We start from the raw sequence: 20,559 nt of genomic DNA, 5'->3' as shown, positions 1-20,559 counted from the left end.
CAAAACAATGAGCATTATATGTTCAATTATAGCTTGCACAATCAATTATATACTGAAAAAACTAAATAAAGGCCATTATATATACCAGAACAAACAAAAAACATTTGAGAGTTTGAAAACTTTACTTACATGCCAACCATAGACAGATAAGTCCAGACAAAATGACACCAACACCACTGGAAACCAGCATTATAATAAATAAGCCTGTGTCAAAACAAAACGTATCAGTTACTTACGATAACTTTTATTCCCTGAAGAAGGGAACGGAGACGGACATCACAGACTAATTGGGATCACTTCTGGGAGCCCCTATCAGCTTTGAGATATAGAGAACGGGACAATGACTATTGGCATGCGAGATTTGCATCTCGCGCTCTGCCCCAAAGCGTGGGCATAAAGCGGAAGTGATCGCACGCACTATTGTTTTTCACTAAGGAGCCGAACTAGTGACTCTGCCTGTAGTGATGGTACAGAAACTGTAGTGACGGGACGTACATCTCCCTTCCCTCCTTCAGGGAATGATGGTTATCATATGTAACCGAGACGTTCCCTTTCAGTTGGTCTGTTTGACGTATGTCAGACATCACCAACAAATTGGGATCCACAGTTAACACCACTTCCAGCACCCCGCGAGAGCCCCTCAGATCCCGTCTGTTTCGGGCGGGGAAATTTACACAGGAAGAGTCACTCTCCTGTTCTGCAAGAACTATTCAACATACTATTGGAAAATGCTGGGCCACTGCGGAAGCCACATCATGCCCAGAGTGAGTTACCATGTGGAGGGTTAGAACACGTATGGACTGGCTGTGGGCAGTACAATATACGGAAGTCCCAGGGGTAGCCCTGGCCATTGTAGGCAGGGGACACCAGACTGAGGGAAAAACACGGCTTGTCGTAGGGAGCCGTACCATGGAAGAATACACATATGGGACCGCCGTGAGAGTCAGAACATATGGGACCTAGTCTAACACCAAGTTCCACCAATGCATACAAGTGTTAGACCTGGCGTCGGACACTCCGCCATGTCTGACTGCTGCGGGGTGCGGAGGACTCGACAGGGTTCACCATTCTGGGGTACTCGACTAGAGCTTATAAGCGCACATATTCGTTCCATGGAGAAGAGAAGGGAAGTGGCGCAGCAAGCAGACACTTAGAACGGGCACTTTGGTGTTACTGACTATGGGAAATGAGCACACAGGAAGATACCAGCTCCATTTGTAGGCTATAATACCTAGCGAATGTGTTGGGTGTCGCCCAGCCCGCAGCTCTACAAATACCTGTCAGCAAGGCACCACGAGCCAGCGCACAGGAAGACGCCACACCTCTGGTGGAGTGGGCTCTAACCCCGAGCGTGCAGGGCACGTCTTGGGATTCATACGTCAAGATGATGGCATCCACTATACAGTGGGCCATCCTTTGCTTGGAGACAGCCTTTCCCTTCCTCTGGCCTCCATAACAGACGAAGAGCCGCTCTAAGATCTTAAAGCTTTGCGTTCTTTCCACGTAAGTCTGTAGGGCACGGATGGGACAGAGAAAAGCCAGGGCTGGGTCTGCCTCCTCCTAAGGCAGCACTTGCAGGCTCTCCACCTGGCCTCAGAAGGGAGTGGTGGGAACCTTGGGCACATATCCAGGCCGGGGTCTCAGGATAATGTGAGAGTTGTCTGGCCCGAATTCCAGGCACGATTTGTCGACCAAAAATGCCTGCAGGTCCTCTACCCTCTTGCTAGAGGCCAATGAAGTCAGGAGTACTGTCTTCAGAGACAGGACTGCAAAGGCTCAAAGGGAGGTCTCTGAAGTGCGGTCATCCCCAGAAATAGGTCCCAAGAGGGTATAGAGGGAGGGCGAGGCAAGGCAGATTTAGTCTCCTCTGCCCCCTCAGGAACTTGACGATCAGGTTGTGCTTCTCTAAGAACTTTCCACCTACCAACTCATGATTAGCAGTGGTAGCGGCAATATAAACTTTGAGGGTAGAGGGAGACAGCCTTGACTCTAAACTGCCCCAACCGAACATCTTCTGGGGTCTTCTCGGTGAGAAGAGCACCAGTCAACGAACAGGTTCCCCTTCATAGAGGGTCCTCAAGCGGAAGTGATGGTGTCCACCACAGCTGTGGCAGGCCACCAAGAATCTCCGCATCCTGTCCAGAGGCTGGACATGGAGTTTCCAGAGGTCCAGACGCGGGTGCAAGAGGGTGCCCCGTCTGTGAGTCAGGAGGTCCTTCCTCAGAGGAATGGGCCAAGGAGGTGCTGTCGCGAGGAGCACTCGCGTAGGAACCAAGTCCTTTTGGGCCAATACGGAGCGACCAACAGGACCTGCTCCTCATCCTCCTAGACTTTGCACAGAGTCGGGGTGAAATGCATACTTGCGTAGACCCCGGGCCAGCTGTTATTACCAGCAGGCATGCGAGATAGTGAGCGTGGCCCTGAGAATGCACACGGCGCACTGAACACTCAAACCTGTTTGAAAAAGGCTAGTGAACAACACGCCGACATGGTCATGCTCTCATGAGAGAACATGAACCACCAATGAACACATTCTCAGCATGCTGCGATGCGGGGGCCCACGGAGATGTACTCGGCAGGGTGGCCCCACTGTAATCCTCAGGTCCCCCAGGCTTATCAGCTGAAGTATCCCTTTTCTGGTGCACCTGAAAAAAAAAACTAGATTGGGGTATAAATGAAGGGACTCAATCTGTTTGAGGATTCATAGTCTCGACCGCGCATCTAGAGCGCAGAGTGACGTGCGCTGGGTTGCCGTGAGAACCTGGGCTGTCAGCCGGCACGCTGAACACTCAAACCCTCATGGGGAAGGCGAGACGAACAGAGCGCCGACATTATCCCGTTCTCCTGAGAGAACATGGATCACCCACGAATACAATCTCAACATGGCTATGCAAGACGGCTCGTGTCCTTCAACAAGGACAGGAAACGACTGCATCCAGAAACGCATGGAATGCCGTCTTGAAAAAGACGCAGTGTCACACCCATGCTTGTCTTTTAGAAGAAAATGTGGTCTTTTAAATGTGCTGAAGCACCCAGGAATGACCACGGCAAAACACAGGAGAGTAGTGCAGCCTGTGTATGCACTCACCATTTGGAACGCTCTCACTGAACCAACAGACCAAACAGTGCTGTGGAAAAAGCAGTTTGTCACTGTATTAGTGAGCTTGTGGCCGCCGCTGATCGTTCCATCTCTCCCAGCACTCAAAGAAGCCTTTTCTCTCGTTCTTTCTCTTTCTCTTTCTGCTGAAGCAGGAACAGTGTTCTTCATTAACACTGTGTTCGGCTCCTAAGTGAATCACAACTTCCACTTTATTCCCGCGCTGCAGGGCGGAGCGCAAGATGCAAGTCTCGCACGCCAATAGTCATTGGCCCGTTCTCTATATCTCGAAGCTGGCTCCCAAAAGTGATCCCAATTTGTCGGTGACATCCGACATACGTTAAAAGTGACCGACTGAAAGGGAACCAACACTTTAATACACGTGTATGTGCATTATGGTAAAGTTTAATTTGGTTGCTTTATATATGTTACATTTGAAGTAATACACAAAATAATAGAGGGAAATTATGTACATGTGTAGATTTGTTTTACTTCTGTTGAGTGCATGTAAATGTTTTACAGAGATTTGAAAGAGAACATCATGGAAGTATGATCCGGTACAAACAATTGTGACGTGAACATGAGGAACATCTGGATCAGAAAAGACATCAAATGAAATCACATTTGACCAAAGCAAGGTTATTATACACAGCTGCTATTATATTATTAACATTATTATACACGGCTATAATAGCCGAGTCACACCGCACAGAAAGACTCTGTGAAAGTCCTGGAGTTGGTCAGAAAGACTTACTCCTTCTGGTCAATGTCGGGGTTTCATTAGTGGAAACCGCAGTCATTTCTGCTGAAAATACATTGTAAATAATGAGTTATAAATTAAAATTGAACCTCTATAAAAAGATGTGTTTAAATTGAACACTAAACTTTACTCACCTGTTTTTGTGACCATTCGTGGCGTTCTATTCGGCGTTGATGTTGAAACTGCAGTGAGAACATCATTCAAAATGAAAATTGTCAACAAAGACTGTAATAAATATTTAAATTAAAAGTTATAGCTGTAACTATGATAAACAAACAATTAGTAACCAATATACTAAGATATTTTTAAATTAAATTATGATGCTACAGAAGACAGTCCATGTTCATCTCATAAGCCATACAGTCTCATCTTGTGAGTGACTTCCCATTTGGTTACTAACTTGGCATCCAAGTGCTGGGTTCTGAGATCATTGACATCCTACTGTTCACAGGCAGAGTAGAGGTTGCCATGGAAACTGAAAAAAAGACCACAAAAATGTAGATGCATTATTAAACTTTAATGTTTGGGGAAAAAAGCAAACATAGACAATTAAACATTGAAAGCAGCATATTCAAAGTAAAGTGAAAGTGACATGATATGTAGCAAAGTGTGGTGTCCCATACTCAGAGTTTGAGCTCTGCATTTTACTCATCCAAGTGCACACCTCTGATTGGCCATTGTGTTGATGCACACAACATGTCTGTGATTGGCTAAAATGATTAGCGCTCTTCTCCGAGTGCTTCAATGATGCTCTTCACCGAGCGTGTTCACTGGTGTGGAGCAGGGCGAGCGTTTTCAATGAATTCATGTGAAAGTCGAGATTCACGCTCTCGTGGTGCATTGTGGGATTGACAGTGGACCAGAGAAAATGTTGAAAGCGTTGAGACAAAGTTCCTTTAAGAATTAAAGGAATTTCACTTTGCGGCCATCTTTGAAACGTCTCTTTATTTATAATCTCTTTAAATTGGGAAACATCAAAATCTCCAAAACTGTTCGCCAAACTCTCGATTAAATTTCATATTTGTAATCACCAATGAAATCTTACAACAACTATCTCATAGATTTGGTTTCTAAATGCTTGACTATTTTTTTTTTTTTGTGCCTGGACAAATCAAATGCAAATGAGCAATCCTAAATGCAGGTCTCAGAACACTGCCTGTTTCTATTGCAGTGATGCGATGACTTAATAGCGAATGGCTCTTTCATTTAGAAGGCGGGCTCCTTCACCATATTGGGCATTGCACTTTCTCCCATTTATAGGTTCAGTATCGTCTCCCTTTATATAAAGTCTTTGCTTGACAGCTTCAAAAAAGTTGTGCAATGAGGTTGAGGCACCAATGGTTCCACACTGCCAAAGCTTTCCAATGCAGATCAGGTAAAAAGGCATTGGGGCAGGTAAGGCGATTTACGTGTCGCACCATGCCTCAGCCAGCCGGGAAAGAGCATGGCTGTCAAGTATGAATCTGATTCAGCATGAGCACTCCATATTATAGTGGGAATCTCAGCATCATCTTCATTTTCAACACGTAACAGCCCTCACTCCGTTGCAGCGACTGACATCTGTCCTCTGCTAGAGTAATCCGACCAATGATTCGGATCGCCATTATCACGTGATTTGAGCAGTTTGACATGCGATCCGAATCATTGATCGATTCACTGATTCATAACCGTTTGAATCTTTATTTGAGGTTTGAACACACAAGAAAGAGAAGACAATGCTGAATAAAGTCGTAGTTTTTGTTATTTTTGGACCAAAATGTATTTTTGATGCTTCAAGAGATTCTAATGAACTAACTGATGTCACATATGGACTACTTTGATGATGTTTTTATTCCCTTTCTGGACATGGACAGTATAGTGTATACAGATACGCTCTTGGACTAAATATAAAATATCTTAAACTGTGTTCTGAAGATGAACGGAGGTCTTACGGGTGTGAAACGACATTAGGGTGAGTCATTAATGACATCAATTAAATTTTTTGGTGAACTAACCCTTTAAAGCCATCGTTGTTATCTTGGGAGTGCGTCACTCCTGAAAATGGTCAAAGTGGCGGGAGGTGGATTGAGCTGAGTTATAAAAAAAAATTCGCCCCCTCACAATTGTCATGAATTAAAGGTAAATTAAAGTTAAAGCTGTTAAAAAATCATATTGTAAAATAATGAGATATTAATGAGCCTGAAAGAATAATTGCCACATCACACAAGGTGTAATAAGAATGTCTTTTTAATTTTACAAATTCAATTACCGGTTTTCACGGCTGTCGTATCATCCACATCTGGTGTTGAAACTGTGAAGATAATTTACCAGTATTACAGGGAGAAATTGTCATATTTAACTTAAATATTATTTAAAGCAAACATCAATTCAATCTTTAAGTAAACCACAGATGTATGTAAAGAACTTTGGTGTTTGTTTTTTTGATAGAAATGCATTTAAAAACAGATTATCAGTACAAAAATATCACAAGACTCACGTTTGATTGTTATTGTCACTGGATCAGAATGAGGAGATTGTTCTTGAACTCGTGTCTTCTTCACAGTGTAGAAGCAGGTTATTCTCACAGATGAATTCTGACCTCCTGACCAAATACTGATCTGAGATCCAGTGAGTGAGATCTGACACGATGAGCCCAGTGTTAAATTTCTTTCTCTTCCATTTATGTTAAAGACACACATCTCCATCTCCATCTTCAGATGTTCAGTATTGTTACAGCTCAGCTCAACTGTCTCTGTTTCCAGAATAACTGAAGCAGACGCTGTTAACTTGGCCTGAGGAAGATCTAATGAAGAAAAAAAAATTGATTCATCTAGAGATCTCAGATTAGAAGGTGACAAAACCTGAAAAAAAATCCAGTGACTTTCATCATGTTAATCTTTTGTCATTTTAAATGTATTAAGGCCAGATTACTTACAGCGTGCGCCAGCACAAACTCTTTTTGGTGTTAAACAACTACTTTCAGGATTTACTAAAGACAAGCAGTGATAAAATAGCACTATTTTTGCAGCTGACCTTATTGCATATGCATTTGTAGGAGTTTCCAGAATTATTACAATATTACAAAAATTATTACAATATAATTGTCCATATCAGTCGATATCGATAAATATCACGATAAATGTAAAATCTTTATTTCTTTAAAGTTTAAAGGCATATTTTTGCTCCTGAGTGAAAGATGTAGAAAACAGACTGTGGTTTTAAACTAGTCAAATGACAAACACGTCCCAAACAGGTGAACAATTTATTAAAATTGAGGTAGATTCATTTATTAAAATCTTAACTGTGGTCAGCATTTTTTATTCTACACTATATATCAATTATATTATATATACTTAATTATGTACGTAGTAAAACACTAAAAACGCAAACGGGCAAAAAAAAAGCGTTTTAAGTTAAGGAACATTTTGAGTCCCCCCTCTCTTGCCTCACAGTGGATTGGTCCACCGTGCATCTCACGCGCAAACATGCGCATGCAGCTCACTGACACGCACACCTAACCGACGACGATCAGGAGGGAGCAAAGTTCAGTAGTCGTGGAATTCCAGTAAGGGAATGTCTATTTTATTCATTTTAAACATCGAATGAAATTATTTTTCTTTTGATAAATGCGATGCTGAGTCACAATACATCACCAAAGACAAACAATTATGATAGCGATGTACGATAGTGATTATAGTTTACTAACGTTAGCTTTTCTCCACGCTAGCACCTCCACGTTTTCCCTATTTAAATACAGTTAGTTACACGAATAGTTGAACGACCTATTTTGGTGACACAATTTTTTAATAGCACTTTTGAGAGTACTCTCATTTGTGAATGAGCTGGGCTTAGTGGGCTTAAGCTAAATTCTATCAGTGTCACCGCGTCAGAGATGCATGAGTACACATGTAAATCAGTTAAATGCCTTAATTCACCCAAAAATGAAAATTGTCATAATTTACTCACCTTCAAGTTGTTCCAAACCTGTATGAGTTTCTTTCTTCTGCTGAACACAAAAATATATTTTGAACAATTTGAAGAATGTTTGTAACAAAGCAGAGAGAACAACCATTCACTACCAGTGATGCCTAACGCGTTACTCTAATCTGACTTTTTTCCAGTAACGAGTAATGTAACGCGTTACTATTTCCAAACCAGTAATCAGATTAAAGTTACTTATCCAAGTCATTGAGAGTTACTATTTTAGTCATTTTCTTTTGTAAAAACTGACAGCTTATCAAAATTCTCAGCCCGAGTCCGGCTGGAGCCTGTGTTTTTTTTAATTTATTTTTTTAATTTTTTACATTGTTGCAGCCATTAAAATAGTTCAGTTTTGTTTTTAATGTCAAAGTAGTTGTATTTCGTTTCTTTATTAACCTAATTTAGAAAAATGTTCAGAGCAATTTTTTGCTTGTTAAAGCCCCACTTGGCTACTTTTCCTCTCGGGGTCCCCCTACAGTTTGGAAAAAATAATGTCCTCAACTACTGTCGTAAGCTCTGTAATCCTACAACAGGGGATGCCATCGTGCATGCATTTGTTGACATGACAACCCTGATAGCCCTGAACTAGTGATGCGTGGCTCGTCTCATAACCCGCGGACCCCGTATGTCTATTTAATGGTCGCGGGTGCGTGGCGGGTTGTAAAAATATATACAGTGGTGCGGTGCGGGCCAAATAACTTCATAAAAGCGTCCCGCGGGTCGGTGCAGCACTAACAGTTCCCCTGAACACTGCAAGAGGATTTCGAGTTCTTCTGGCGTCGCGTGTGAAATGTCTTCATCCCAGGTAACGTTACAGTCAGTGGCATATGTTTCAGCATGTCATATGAATATAATTTCATGGGTTTTATTTTTTTCAAACGCCAAATAATCACGATGCTCACGTTTACAAGCCAGCGTCATTATAGTAGTCTATTGGTTACCGTTTTACAGAATCTATATGATACTTCAGTTCAATGTTTGAGTGGTAGCTCACCGTAACAAGCATGACAGCATCGCCGGGCACGCCTCCTTCAGCTCACTCCGACGAGCAAACGCTGGTCACATGTTGATCCTCGTCCTGCCTTTAATCCCATCAATTTTTCGTTTCCTCTTATTCCTTTCCTCCAACAAAACCTTTTCTTTCTTATGTGTCTCTGCTGCTTCGGACATGACTATATTATCCGACGAACAAAGTTGGGCTCGCATGTTCGAATTTAAGGAAGTGTGTGTGTTGGTGGAAGTGACGTATATGCCGTAAAGCAGTCGAATTTTGTAGTTCTTTTTGTTCTCGGGTTACTACCCGAAACCCGAAGTTTAAAAGTATGATTAAAAATGATACAGACCCCATCAGGCTATGGCAGACGTGTCATTCAACTTCAACGATTGTAAGTCGATTTATCATCACAAGAGTCTTAAAAAATATATTATGAAGGTTGAAAAGTTACCTAGTGCTGCTTTAAATTAAAGTATATAAAGGCAAGACAATTCAAGAGTTGGTTTGAGAGACTAAATTGATTAAAAATGCGGTTAACTCACTGGGTCGTCACATAAAAAAATTAAAACTTTAATTTAACAAACAAAAAATTGCTCTAAACATTTTTCTAAATGAACTTAATAAAGAAACGAAACGAAATATAACTACTTTGCAGATATGCTGATTAAATACAAACCCAACAGATCACTCAGGTCAGCAGGATCAAGTCAGTTAGAAATACCTAGAGTTCACTCAAAGCAAGGAGAGTCTGCTTTTAGCTATTATGCCAGCCGTAGTTGGAACCAGCTTCCTGAACAGATCAGATTTGCTCCAACAGTAGCCACGTTCAAATCCAGACTTAAAACACATCTGTTCAGCTGTGCGTTTACTGAATGAGCTCTGAGCACTGTATGTCCGACTGATCGCACCCTATCTTATCTCTATTCTTTTTATAATTGTTTTAGTTTACCTTTGTTCTTATCTTTGGTTATTCTTTATTTTATATGTTCTTTTGAGTTAAATATGATGAGTGAAAACTGGGTTTGATGGAAATAGTAAGTTTTACAATAAGGTTTGAGTATGTGTAAATCTGTGGAGGGTATGATGAGTGAGAATGGGTTTAACAAGAAGGTTCCTGAGTAAAAATCAGGGAATAGTGATTAAAAAGGGTGTTATGAACGTGTTTGAGAAAGAAATGAATGAGAGGTGTTCTAATTAAGATGGTACATGTATGTAGGCTGTAAACTGAAGAATGTTTTATTTTTATATCAGACCATTATTGTGGATCTGACCATTTTATTTTATTTTATCTTTTTTTTAAATATTTTTTTTAATTATTATTATTATCTTTACAACTGTTTTAACTATGCTTGTTTTTATTTTCTTATTTGTCCATATGGTTTTCTTTTTTCTCATGCATTTGTTACCACTGTTTTAATTTCTATGTAAAGCACTTTGAATTTAGCCTAGAAATCTAGACGCACCCTAGCGGCAGCAAATTTAATCTGCCCGCAAGTGTGGTCTAGCAACTCTCAATTCCTATCTGAGCTGTATTCCTCAGAATCTGGACGGCCCAATCACATCGTGTATAGAGTCGGCGGGCGGGGCCATAATGACGACGGCCGAGTTGCGTTTGCGTGCTTCTAGTAACACAGTCTTCTAGTAAACACAGAAACTGGCAAACGGCGGCGGTCTTTCGAATCAGCTCTGCCCGCGCCTCCGGAAGATTTGGAGTTAAGCTTTCCTCTGAGAAAAGAACAAAGAGCGGCACTGAAGTCATTCTTAAAAAGGAAAGATGTGTTCGGAGTTTAGCCGACCGGATACGGCGAATGTTTAATCAGTCAGCGAGCTCCCCTTCACCGTCGTTGCTCCGGTTGGTTGTACCGCTATCCTATCGCGTGCAGAGGGAGTTTGAAAGACAACCGTTTATCCCGCCCCTCGGATTGAGCCCTGTCTATGGTGAGTTTCCAGACCAAACATCTTGATGTGGGTCAGGCTTGTCAGGCTACTTTGAATTGCCATTGGGTATGAAATGTGCTGTACAAGTAAACTTGCCTTGCCTATTTTGACATCAAAAACAAAGTAGGCTAGTTATTATACCACCACAAAGGCATTTTTGATGACCTGAGGCAGGCTGATTCGCAATGGCGCTCAAAAAAACGAAACGGGCTACACAATCTAAAAAATAAAAAAATAAAAAGAACATGCAGGTTGTCTTATAGCCTACCTTACACTTCAGCAAAATTAATATAAATCCGATGTTCAATTCCCACAGTATATGCTCATTTAATGGAGTTCACATCAAAGCAAAAGATTCCAGCATTTCATTCAGCAGCCCATTTCAAATTCAAAGATCGCAATATGAGAGAGAGTGACCTAAGCACTGGTAAGATCATTAGTCTCATTAATTTATATTGAAGATGATTGTGTTTTGTGTAACTTATTTTAAAGTTTCATTTACGGCCATTTGCGTTGGCTTGCTTTACTCATTTGCAGCGATGTTGCAGTAGCACCATCATATCTATCTGACTACAACATAACACGCTCACACATTTATTTGTTAATTATTTGCCAGGAGTAAAATTTACACGTGGTTTAACCAACCAGATACATTTACATTTGTCCGGTTTCGTCTGAAATGCTTTCATGCACCTTCTGAATTGGTTTGTTTGAGTGATCGGAATTAAATACGTCTCGAAAGACTCTCGGAAGGCATTTAGGCCTACACCTGGTCATTTCGCAATCAGATAGATACCTGGTCAGAGAAAATGAATGAAGGAACCAGTTGTAAAAAGGCCATAACTCTAAAAATGGACTCTTTAACCCTGCGCGAGCCATATCTTGACAGTGGCGCAAGCTATCATGGTCTCATGTTGTTTCCACCAGCACAGCACATCTCATTGTTCCTTTTAATTATTAAAATAAATATAAAACGAAGGAGAAGCCTAAAAAAAGGGGCGTAAAAAAGTCGGGGCCATCAGGCTCGGGCATAAATGCAGGGCTCTAGTCAGGATACATTGTTGACGTAACTGTTAAAAATGTACTTCCAAAAAAGTGTGTTTTTTAAAGTGTGTTGCCAAAAACGGTTGTCATTTCTATGTTGAGGCGGCAGGGGTGTTGTCGGCAACTGCTGAATGTAACTAATAAAATAACTTGTAATCTAACTTAGTTACTTTTAAAATCAAGTAATCTGTAAAGTAACTAAGTTACTTTTTAAAGGAGTAATCAGATTACTTTTTCAAAGTAACTGTGGCAACATTGTTCACTACCATAGTATTTTTCCCTACTATGGTAGTCAATGGTTGTTCTCTCTGCTTTATTAACATTCTTCAGAAGTTCTTTTTTTGTGTTCAACAGAAATAATAAACTCCTAGAGGTTTGGAACAACTTGAGGGTGACTCACAAAGTCCTCACCTCTGATGGTGTGTGTGTCACTGCGTGGTGATCTGATCTTTCGTTCAGTGTTGAGTGAATAATCACAGCTCAGCTGTCTGCTGTTCACTGACTGTGTGAAGAGTTCACTATGACTTAAATGAAAAATACAAATGATGCTCCTCTCGTTCTGAGAGACACGTCTTTGCAAGAAAAGACGATCCTCAGTGTAGAGATTGCAGATGAAATCAGCTCTGACTGAAAGTGGTATTTCACATGATATGTTGACCGAGTCATCATTGTTTCTATCATGGATGAAGGGTTTCTGAAGTAAGCCTAAAGTGAATTAATCCAGAGTTATTAAAAACATTGCAATAACAGTCTGTAACGCAGAAGAACAGCAGTGAAATCTCTCACCTAGAACCGTCACTGGGGCAGCAGGAGAATGAGATGATGGTTTATTAATCCCGAGCTCATGTACTGAGTAGAAGCAGTTAATGTCGACAGATGCAGGTGATTTTACAGCTGCCCATCCGAGCACTTCAGCACCAGTGAGATCGAGCTCACATGACTGACTGACCTTTATTTTCTTCTGTTCACTGTTGATGTAGAAATGACACTGTTTCACTGTAACATCTGCTGGCGTCTCACAGATCATCTTCACTGAGCTGGACTCACTTAGACCATCTGGAGACACTCTTACAGCAGGAGCTTCTGAAACAACCGAAACAGATCAATCACATTACATCTTATTGACCATTTTTCCATGCATTATTTTCCAATCATGTCTATGTTTTGGCTAAACATTTAAACAAATGTACTAATGAATGTCCTTAGCCTGAGGTGGTCATACTCAATTCTAGTCAGAATATGAGTCTGAAACTTCTCCATTGGGCTGTGATTATGAGGTGTGTTTCAACCGAACCGGGAAAGACATCAATTGTATAGAGCTACAACCAATCAGAGCACTGAAGCGATGCATTATGCTAGTTGTCAAATGTCAACAGAGCTCAACTGCACTGTGTTGCCAAGAAGAAGGCCCCCCCCCCCGAGAAGCTATTGTTTTGGGTTATTTGTTAGCGGGTTTTGTTGTAAAAACTTGGCAACCCTGTCTGCATGCGCGCTGGAATAAACGATCTTTGCCGGTGTTGTAATTTAAAAAAAAAATGTAATGATACACAGAGTACTTACCCAACATGATCATAATTTCTGAGAGAAAAAGTGAAGGTGAATGCATATACAAACAAGCTCTCCGTTTAGGATTCGAACAAATGATGACGTGCATGATTACGTTACTGTTGATCATCTGTCCGTCATCGTCTAAAGCCCGCCCTGATGATTTCATTGGTCCGAACAGTTTCTGTTCGAGGATAATTACTCCTCTATGGATCGAGTCCAGACCGAACCGCCCGACCTAAAAATGTTGTGGGTGGGGCTAAGTTCGGCTGGCATCCAGGCTTAAATGTCCTTGCAACAGGACCAAAATAAACAATGAATGGAAAGGCAAGCAGGTGTTTACTGAATTAAAGTCCTCCTACAGTCAATAATTTTATCCCATAAAACTCATCTTAAATAATCAAAAGGACATATTTAAAAAATAAATCCCCCTTAAATTAGCTTGAATGTAACTACTCTCTTGCTTCATTTAGTTTACGTGGAGCATGATTATGCAAGTAGTAAAGTGATGCAAATACATTTTTAATGTTTGGCAAAAAAAAAAAAATGCATTTTCCTGATAGCGTTCATCAGCCTACAGTACCTCCCAGAATAACCTTCATATGAACATGTGATATAAATTAATTCTCTTGCACAGTGGATATTCCAAGCAGGGCCGTGCACAGGGGGGTGGCCCCGTGGCTAGAGCCACTGCCCCCTTGCCCTCATCGGCTAAGGTGCCCCTCTTGTCCCCTTCCCTTCCTCACCCCCAGGGGATTCCCATAAAAGTGTTCTGTTCTGCTAAAAATCCACTAATCCTTTTCCGTGTTTTCCTGTCGTTCCACAGCATCGCTCACGGTCTGTGGCAGTGCCCGCTCTGTGGAGACGAGAGTTTCAGAATATCGTCTTATTAACAGGTAGGCCATACAATCCACATTACAGACAGTGGTTGATCCGTGGAATTAGTAGCTTGTTTGTTTTAACAGTGCAAACATGGATCCAAAGCTCCAGCATGCCAGCATGTATATCGTCAATGACAAGTTGTTAAAATATATTTCCGATTATAATGCATTTTATGAGTTAATACTAGTATCTATAACATACGTCATATTTATGATATTTTAGTAAGGCCATATTAATTGTATATACACAATTTAAAAAAGGTAATACATGCTAATATCAATTAGTTAATAGGGCTAAAGGCACACCATACCCTAAGACAAATATGCTTTTATTCATGTCTACGTTCATACTTGTGCAAAAAAAATCTCTTTAGCAAAATGTCCAGTATTTTCTGTTTATTTTGATTAATACAATTAATTATTATTGTTCAGTAAATATTAAAATGTTAATATAAAAATATTTTTATAATACAGAAACTTTTTAAGTAAATAATCTGAAAACACTGAATGATTGATATCCAATAATAATTTAATAAAGTTTTACAGTAGTAGCAACTAAATATATTTGTCATAGTTTTTAATCTTAACCATGTCATGTTAACAAATGTTAGTCAGCTGCTCATTATCATGTTAAATATGCCTTTTACCCCTAATACCAAACTTGTACATATTCTGTTATTGAAAAACTGTTGTGTATGATTTACAAAAATCATAAACAAGACCTTTGTTTCAAAATATATTCAATAATTTTAGTGATTCTTATTTGTTACTTAAATCACCAATATGATTTTTTTTTTCTGATCAAATTAGCACAAAATCAACTTTTTGGAAGCATAATTACAACAAGATAAATTGAATTAGCACTAAAGCCTAACAATTGTATTTACATTATGATTGTAAAATGTTTGTTATTCATTCTCTACACTAAGATGATACTCAACCCCCTTGAGTATTTAATCAACATTAAATGAGAGATCACTTACTGTAAGACTGAACCTCCATAAGGAGCTGAAAAGCAATGAAGATGAACAACTCCATTACAGTGAGTGTGAGAAAAGAGACGAGACGAGACACACACAAGATGAATTAGGAAGTAACACATCAGAGACCACAGGAAACTATTTAATGTGTTTGTCCAGTCAGAACTATGAAGATGAACGTACATCATTCATGAGAGCACGTTCAGCTGTATTTACTAAAGGGCCGTTCTGGGTCACATGCTTTACTTCAGCGGAAGGCAACAGTTCTCTTGGCGCTCATGCACCCTCTTCAAACGATTCAATCTATCGCTTAGTTCACCCAGAAATCATTATCAGTCATCATTTACCCACCCTCAAGTTGTTCCAAACCGTTATGAATTTCTTACTTCTGCTGAACACAAAAGAAGATATTCTGAAGAGTGTAGGTAACCATACAGTTAAAGGGTTAGTTCACCCAAAAATGAAATTGATGTCATAATGATTCACCCTAATGTCGTTTCTCACCCGTAAGACCTCCGTTCATCTTCAGAACACAGTTCTTAAACTGTGTTCTGAAGATGAACATACGCTTTCATACGCTCTTATTTAGTCTAAGAGCGTATGAAAGTGTATGCACACTATACTGTCCATGTCCAGAAAGGGAATAAAAACATCATCACAGTAGTCCATATGTGACATCAGTTAGTTCATTAGAATCTCTTGAAGCATCGTAAACACATTTTGGTCCAAAAATAACAAAAACTACAACTTTATTCAGTTTTATACTACCGGTCACAATTGTGACCATCTTCATTTATCGGCAGCCTGACAACAGAATAAACCATAATATAATTTCAATATGTATTTATAGATATCCCTTTCACGATGATGTGTGCAAAAAATGTATGAGCTATTCAAAAATGTACTTATTGTCATTTCTGAGCTTTCAAGTCGTCATTGTGTTAAGATGGCAGATGGCAGTACCAAGAAATAAATGTGTGTGGTCACATGATCACACTACCCAACAATGTTAGACCTCATGTAGACATCTTAAATGTTATTGTAAATGAACATTTGCTTCATAACAGAAGTTGCTTTTTAACACCACACTAAAATAGTGAGGAAAATTTGTGGTCACAATTGGGACCGGTGGGGTTAAATCACGGCACATATATTTGACATAAAGTATAAAATAGAAAGTAAAAATATTTAATTACTGAGAGATTGCTAAGATGTGTACATATGAGAGAAACATTTTTGACACAACTTTTTGACAAAACAGATCCCTCAAAAAAAAACTTTTTGTCACCTTCATGCTTCTAATTAAAAAGCGACAGGTTAGAACTGTGATAAAGGCAACTTTGTCCCACATATAACTAACTCCGTTCTGCAGAAAGCTGTTTCAGTCTGTATGTGGAGTGTAAAGATAGCCTGGTCTGACAGCATTAAACTGAGCTGCGCTTCACTATTACTCATATATTTATTTCTGACATAAAGTGCTGTGTGTTGCTAAATGTCATGCAGACAATAATGAGAGTTACACAAATGTCTCTTTAAATCCACAGTATTATGAAATGATCACAGACATATTTATAAAGAATATCACACAAGATGTATTTTATAGATAATATTAAGATATTATTTAGATTAAAAATATACAGATTAGATAAAGATAAGTGTATTTAGAGTTAAACTGTATATTTAGAGATATTTAATTATATAGTTTTGTTAAAGTTGGCATGAAACAGAAGTTGCAATATTCTTTTCTTCCCTATTATGACGTATATCTAAGGGAAAAGGCTTCTCGAACAAGAAAAAATGTGGGGCTTTCTTCTTCAAGGCTCTTCTATTTTCTACAGCTTGCCATGTGTCATCAGTTAACCATTCCTTCTTTTCCTTGTGCTTGTATCCTAGACAGGCTTCACTGGTCTTCACATAGGCTGTTTTGATCTGTTCCCACAGTGTTGATATCATCTGATTTTGGCTCTGTATGGTCCAACATATCTACTAATGCCTGATATCTGTTCTTGAGTTGTATCACAAAATAACCTCTGACCTTGGTGTGATGTAGCTCTCCGACATCGAATTGCTTTCTGGTTGTCTTTCTGCTTCTCATTTTCTTAAGCTTTATTCACCGCTTTATTCACTTTATAAGTTTCTACTCCTCGTTTGACCTTAAAATCAAGTAAGGAATGTCTCCATGTGCCATTTATGATGAGATGATCTATTTGATTTTGATCCTTTCCTTTTGGAGAGTGCCATGTTCGCTTGTGAATGGCTTTGTGTTGAAACAAGATTCCCAATATGATGAGGTCATGCATGGTGCAAAACTCTGCTAACCTCTCCCTATTCTCATCCATGACACCACAACCTTCCCTTCCCATCATCCTGTCGTGTGATGTGTTGCTGTTTCCCATTTTGGGGTTTAGGTCCCCCATCACTATCCTGGGATGTAGTTTCCAGAATTCATCCTTCTCTGTGTCATCACTGTCATTTGTTGGAGAATAGCACTGGATGATAGTTGTGTTCATTTGTTTCCCCCTCAGCCTAGTCTTCATGAGCCTACTGTTGTCCGGTTTCCACTCTAACAAGCTGTTCTCTACTCCTTTCTTCAGAATGATTGCTACTCCTTCCCTGTGTTGGTGGTCATCTCTTCCTGAGTACAGCACAGTTTTGTCTGTGTTGTGAGTCTCCCTGATCCTGTCCATCTGCTTTCACTTACTCCTAGTATATCTATCGTTTCATCTCTGATATCAGTTGTGCTAATTTGCCTGTATCGTACATTGTTCTTACATTCTAAAATCCTATCCTAGTCTTAAGTTTGGCGTTCTGAATTCCACCTTCCTGTCACTGGCTTCCTTTCGGCTTTCACCAATGGCATTCATCCTAGCATCTGACAATAACCCTGAAAGTCCATCACACCCAGTAGTGTTGATTCCTTCTGTTGCTGTGTCCGTAACGTGCTTGTTTTTACAAGACAGAGTTGTTAGCTATGCTAAACCTCCAACCTGGAGGACCAGTAGATTGCTCTTTGTCTGGCCTCTACCCTTTGACCTGTCCAGCATGCGTGCCCCTATACCAGGAGTTAAATCTCCCGGTGGTATAGCTCTAGGGGTCACTGAGACACACAAGCTCCCAGGTTGCAATCCAAGTAAATAAGAAAATAAATCTGAAAAAATCTGAAGTGATGGCGCTAAACATCTCGGATCCATTACCAATACATGTAAATGGAGAAGCTCTACTAACAACAAATGAGTTCACCTATCTTGGAAGTACTGTAAGATATGATGGAGGTGCACACAATTATATTAAAAACAGAATAAACAAAGCCAGAAATGCATTCAGAATGCTAAACTAAATATGGAAGTCTCATATTTAACTAAATATGAAGTCTCATATTTAACTAAACTCAAATTATATCAGAGCTGCGTTCTATCCACCCTACTGTACGGCGCAGAATGCTGGAGAATGACAGCAAATGACACACGTCAACTATCAGTTTTCCACAAAAAGGAGTCTGAGAAGAATCTGTCTGATTTTTTTGCCAAGCAAGATATAAAATGAGGATCTTTTAACAAGATGACAACAAGACAGCATGGATAGCATCATAACAAAGAGGCGTTGGAACTGGATTGGGCATGTTTTGAGAAGAGAGCAAGACAGCATCCCAAGAGTAACCCTTCATTGGACACTCAAAGGTAGAAGAAAGAGAGGACGACCCAAGATCAACTGGCATCGCACAGTAGAGGAAAGAATTAAATCTATGAACCTGACATGGGGAGATGTTCAGAAAAAAGCACAGAATCGTCCAGAGTGGAGAACTTTCATTACTGCCCTACATGCCAGAAGCATAATGGGCAGTAAGTAAGTACTGTACCTTTAATACTCTACAAATTAGTTTTTCTCTGTGCTTGCTAACCTTCACAACAGGAAAATGCTATGAAATGTGGATCGGCAAATTCTTTGCGTTTTCCAATGTTGGCCATTTTATTCCCAGTTTTGTCATTCCTGGTCAGCAGGTGACCTCTGACCCCTTGCCCTGACCCATTATATTTATACACTCAAATCAGAGAGCCTTGCTTCCACCAAACATGAAGTCTCTGTCCACTGAGACAAAAATCATCTTAGTGATGTCTGAATTACTGAAGATAGATGATATTTATTACCGTCAAAGACGTGTTAGAATGTGCTGAGTGTTTTATTCTTACATGTGGACCAGTGAACATACCTGGATATGAGTGGCCGCCACGAGCCGTCACAGCTAAACGCAGTCCATGTAGCTGTTCTTCAAGGTTCTTTCATACACCTCAACTTTAGTCTTAATCTATACTGCTAAGCACAGACAAAAAAAAACTGAGCAAAAATGTAATTTATATAATTATTATTTGCCTGCTTCTCAGATTGATTCGGCATTTAATTTGAAGTCTTAAGATGCATGACGTGACAAAATAGGAATATTTCACAGTGCTGTTTGTAAGAATAGCATACATTGTCATCAAAAGATGAGATGTGGATTCTTCACAAACTTTATAAGTTTTGCCTGCCTAAAAAAGTATTTGGAAAGTAACTTAATTGCCTATTCCCTTTACATCAAAGGAAAGCCATGTTATGTAAATAAAAACATATTTTCCATCAGTTTTCTGTCATTTAATTAAATTCTCTGAGCTATTTTAATCTTTAGGTTATAATAAGGCAGAGATTTCTCATTTCTCTTAGAGGACCTGCAACTTGAACTTTAGGACTTAACAATCAAATCTGACAACTATCATAGCTTTTTCAGTGCAAGGCACACAAAACTTAAATGTATGGCAAAAAAGCAGCAGGATGTTTGCAAAAAAATTCACTGTTATGGCAAATTGGTGCTTGTATATTGTAAAATGTATAACGCTTCACAATGAATGCGGCTAAAGTTTACAGGGTAAGTTACATTACGACATGCTTTCTAAGTATAACGTTCTCAATATGATTCATAAATCCATGTTTATAATAAACAATGCATTATGGTTATTGTGTTATTAAAAACTGTATGCTGGTGAGAAAGTTAATCTGATCACTTTTGTAGATGGTTTATAACGGTTTTCTGTTACCGTCAACAAAAAAATAATCGTGTTGTAACAGTTATTACACTGCATAGATAATGTTAAGCATCACTGACAAGCCTACATTTACTGAAAAAAAGTTTTCATTGGCATTAGCTGTAACATCAATCTGTCAATGAACTAACGTATACATCAGTAAACACATATCATTCGTATCTCACTTTTATTTGCATCTCAGCATTCTCGGACTTATATACACACACATATCTATATATATATTCAAACACACATATCTATTTATATATTCAAACCAAATCTACGCCCTTTGAGCTAGCTCTATGT

General features: G+C 39.5%; 1 protein-coding gene across 1 annotated transcript; it reads right to left on the bottom strand.

The window, feature by feature from the left end:
* Window positions 1-443: 443 nt before the first annotated feature.
* LOC137058277 (uncharacterized) lies at window positions 444-15,289 on the bottom strand. The gene is made up of 11 exons (XM_067431514.1): window positions 15,203-15,289; window positions 12,580-12,876; window positions 12,205-12,498; window positions 6,334-6,639; window positions 6,106-6,147; window positions 4,258-4,332; window positions 3,992-4,039; window positions 2,361-2,420; window positions 2,054-2,244; window positions 1,232-1,509; window positions 444-651 (listed from the first exon to the last, which is right to left on the bottom strand). The coding sequence occupies exons 1-11, from the start codon at window positions 15,255-15,257 to the stop codon at window positions 444-446; spliced, it is 1,854 nt and encodes a 617-aa protein (XP_067287615.1). The 5' UTR covers window positions 15,258-15,289.
* Between the last annotated feature and the right edge of the window lie 5,270 nt (window positions 15,290-20,559).

This window comes from Pseudorasbora parva, chromosome 22 (genome assembly GCF_024679245.1).
Source record: "Pseudorasbora parva isolate DD20220531a chromosome 22, ASM2467924v1, whole genome shotgun sequence".
Lineage (NCBI taxonomy): Eukaryota > Metazoa > Chordata > Actinopteri > Cypriniformes > Gobionidae > Pseudorasbora > Pseudorasbora parva.
This window is presented reverse-complemented; position numbering and strand designations above follow the sequence as displayed.

Bases quoted from the DNA above. Each gene is read 5' to 3' on its own strand.
- LOC137058277 (XM_067431514.1), bottom strand. From the start codon at position 15,257: ATGGAGTTGTTCATCTTCATTGCTTTTCAGCTCCTTATGGAGGTTCAG. The intron at 6,640-12,204 runs GTGAGGACTTTG...TTTCTTCATTAG, and splicing joins TGACACACACACCATCAGAG to ATCTTCCTCAGGCCAAGTTA. The intron at 6,148-6,333 runs GTGAGTCTTGTG...TTATCTTCACAG, and splicing joins AGTGACAATAACAATCAAAC to TTTCAACACCAGATGTGGAT.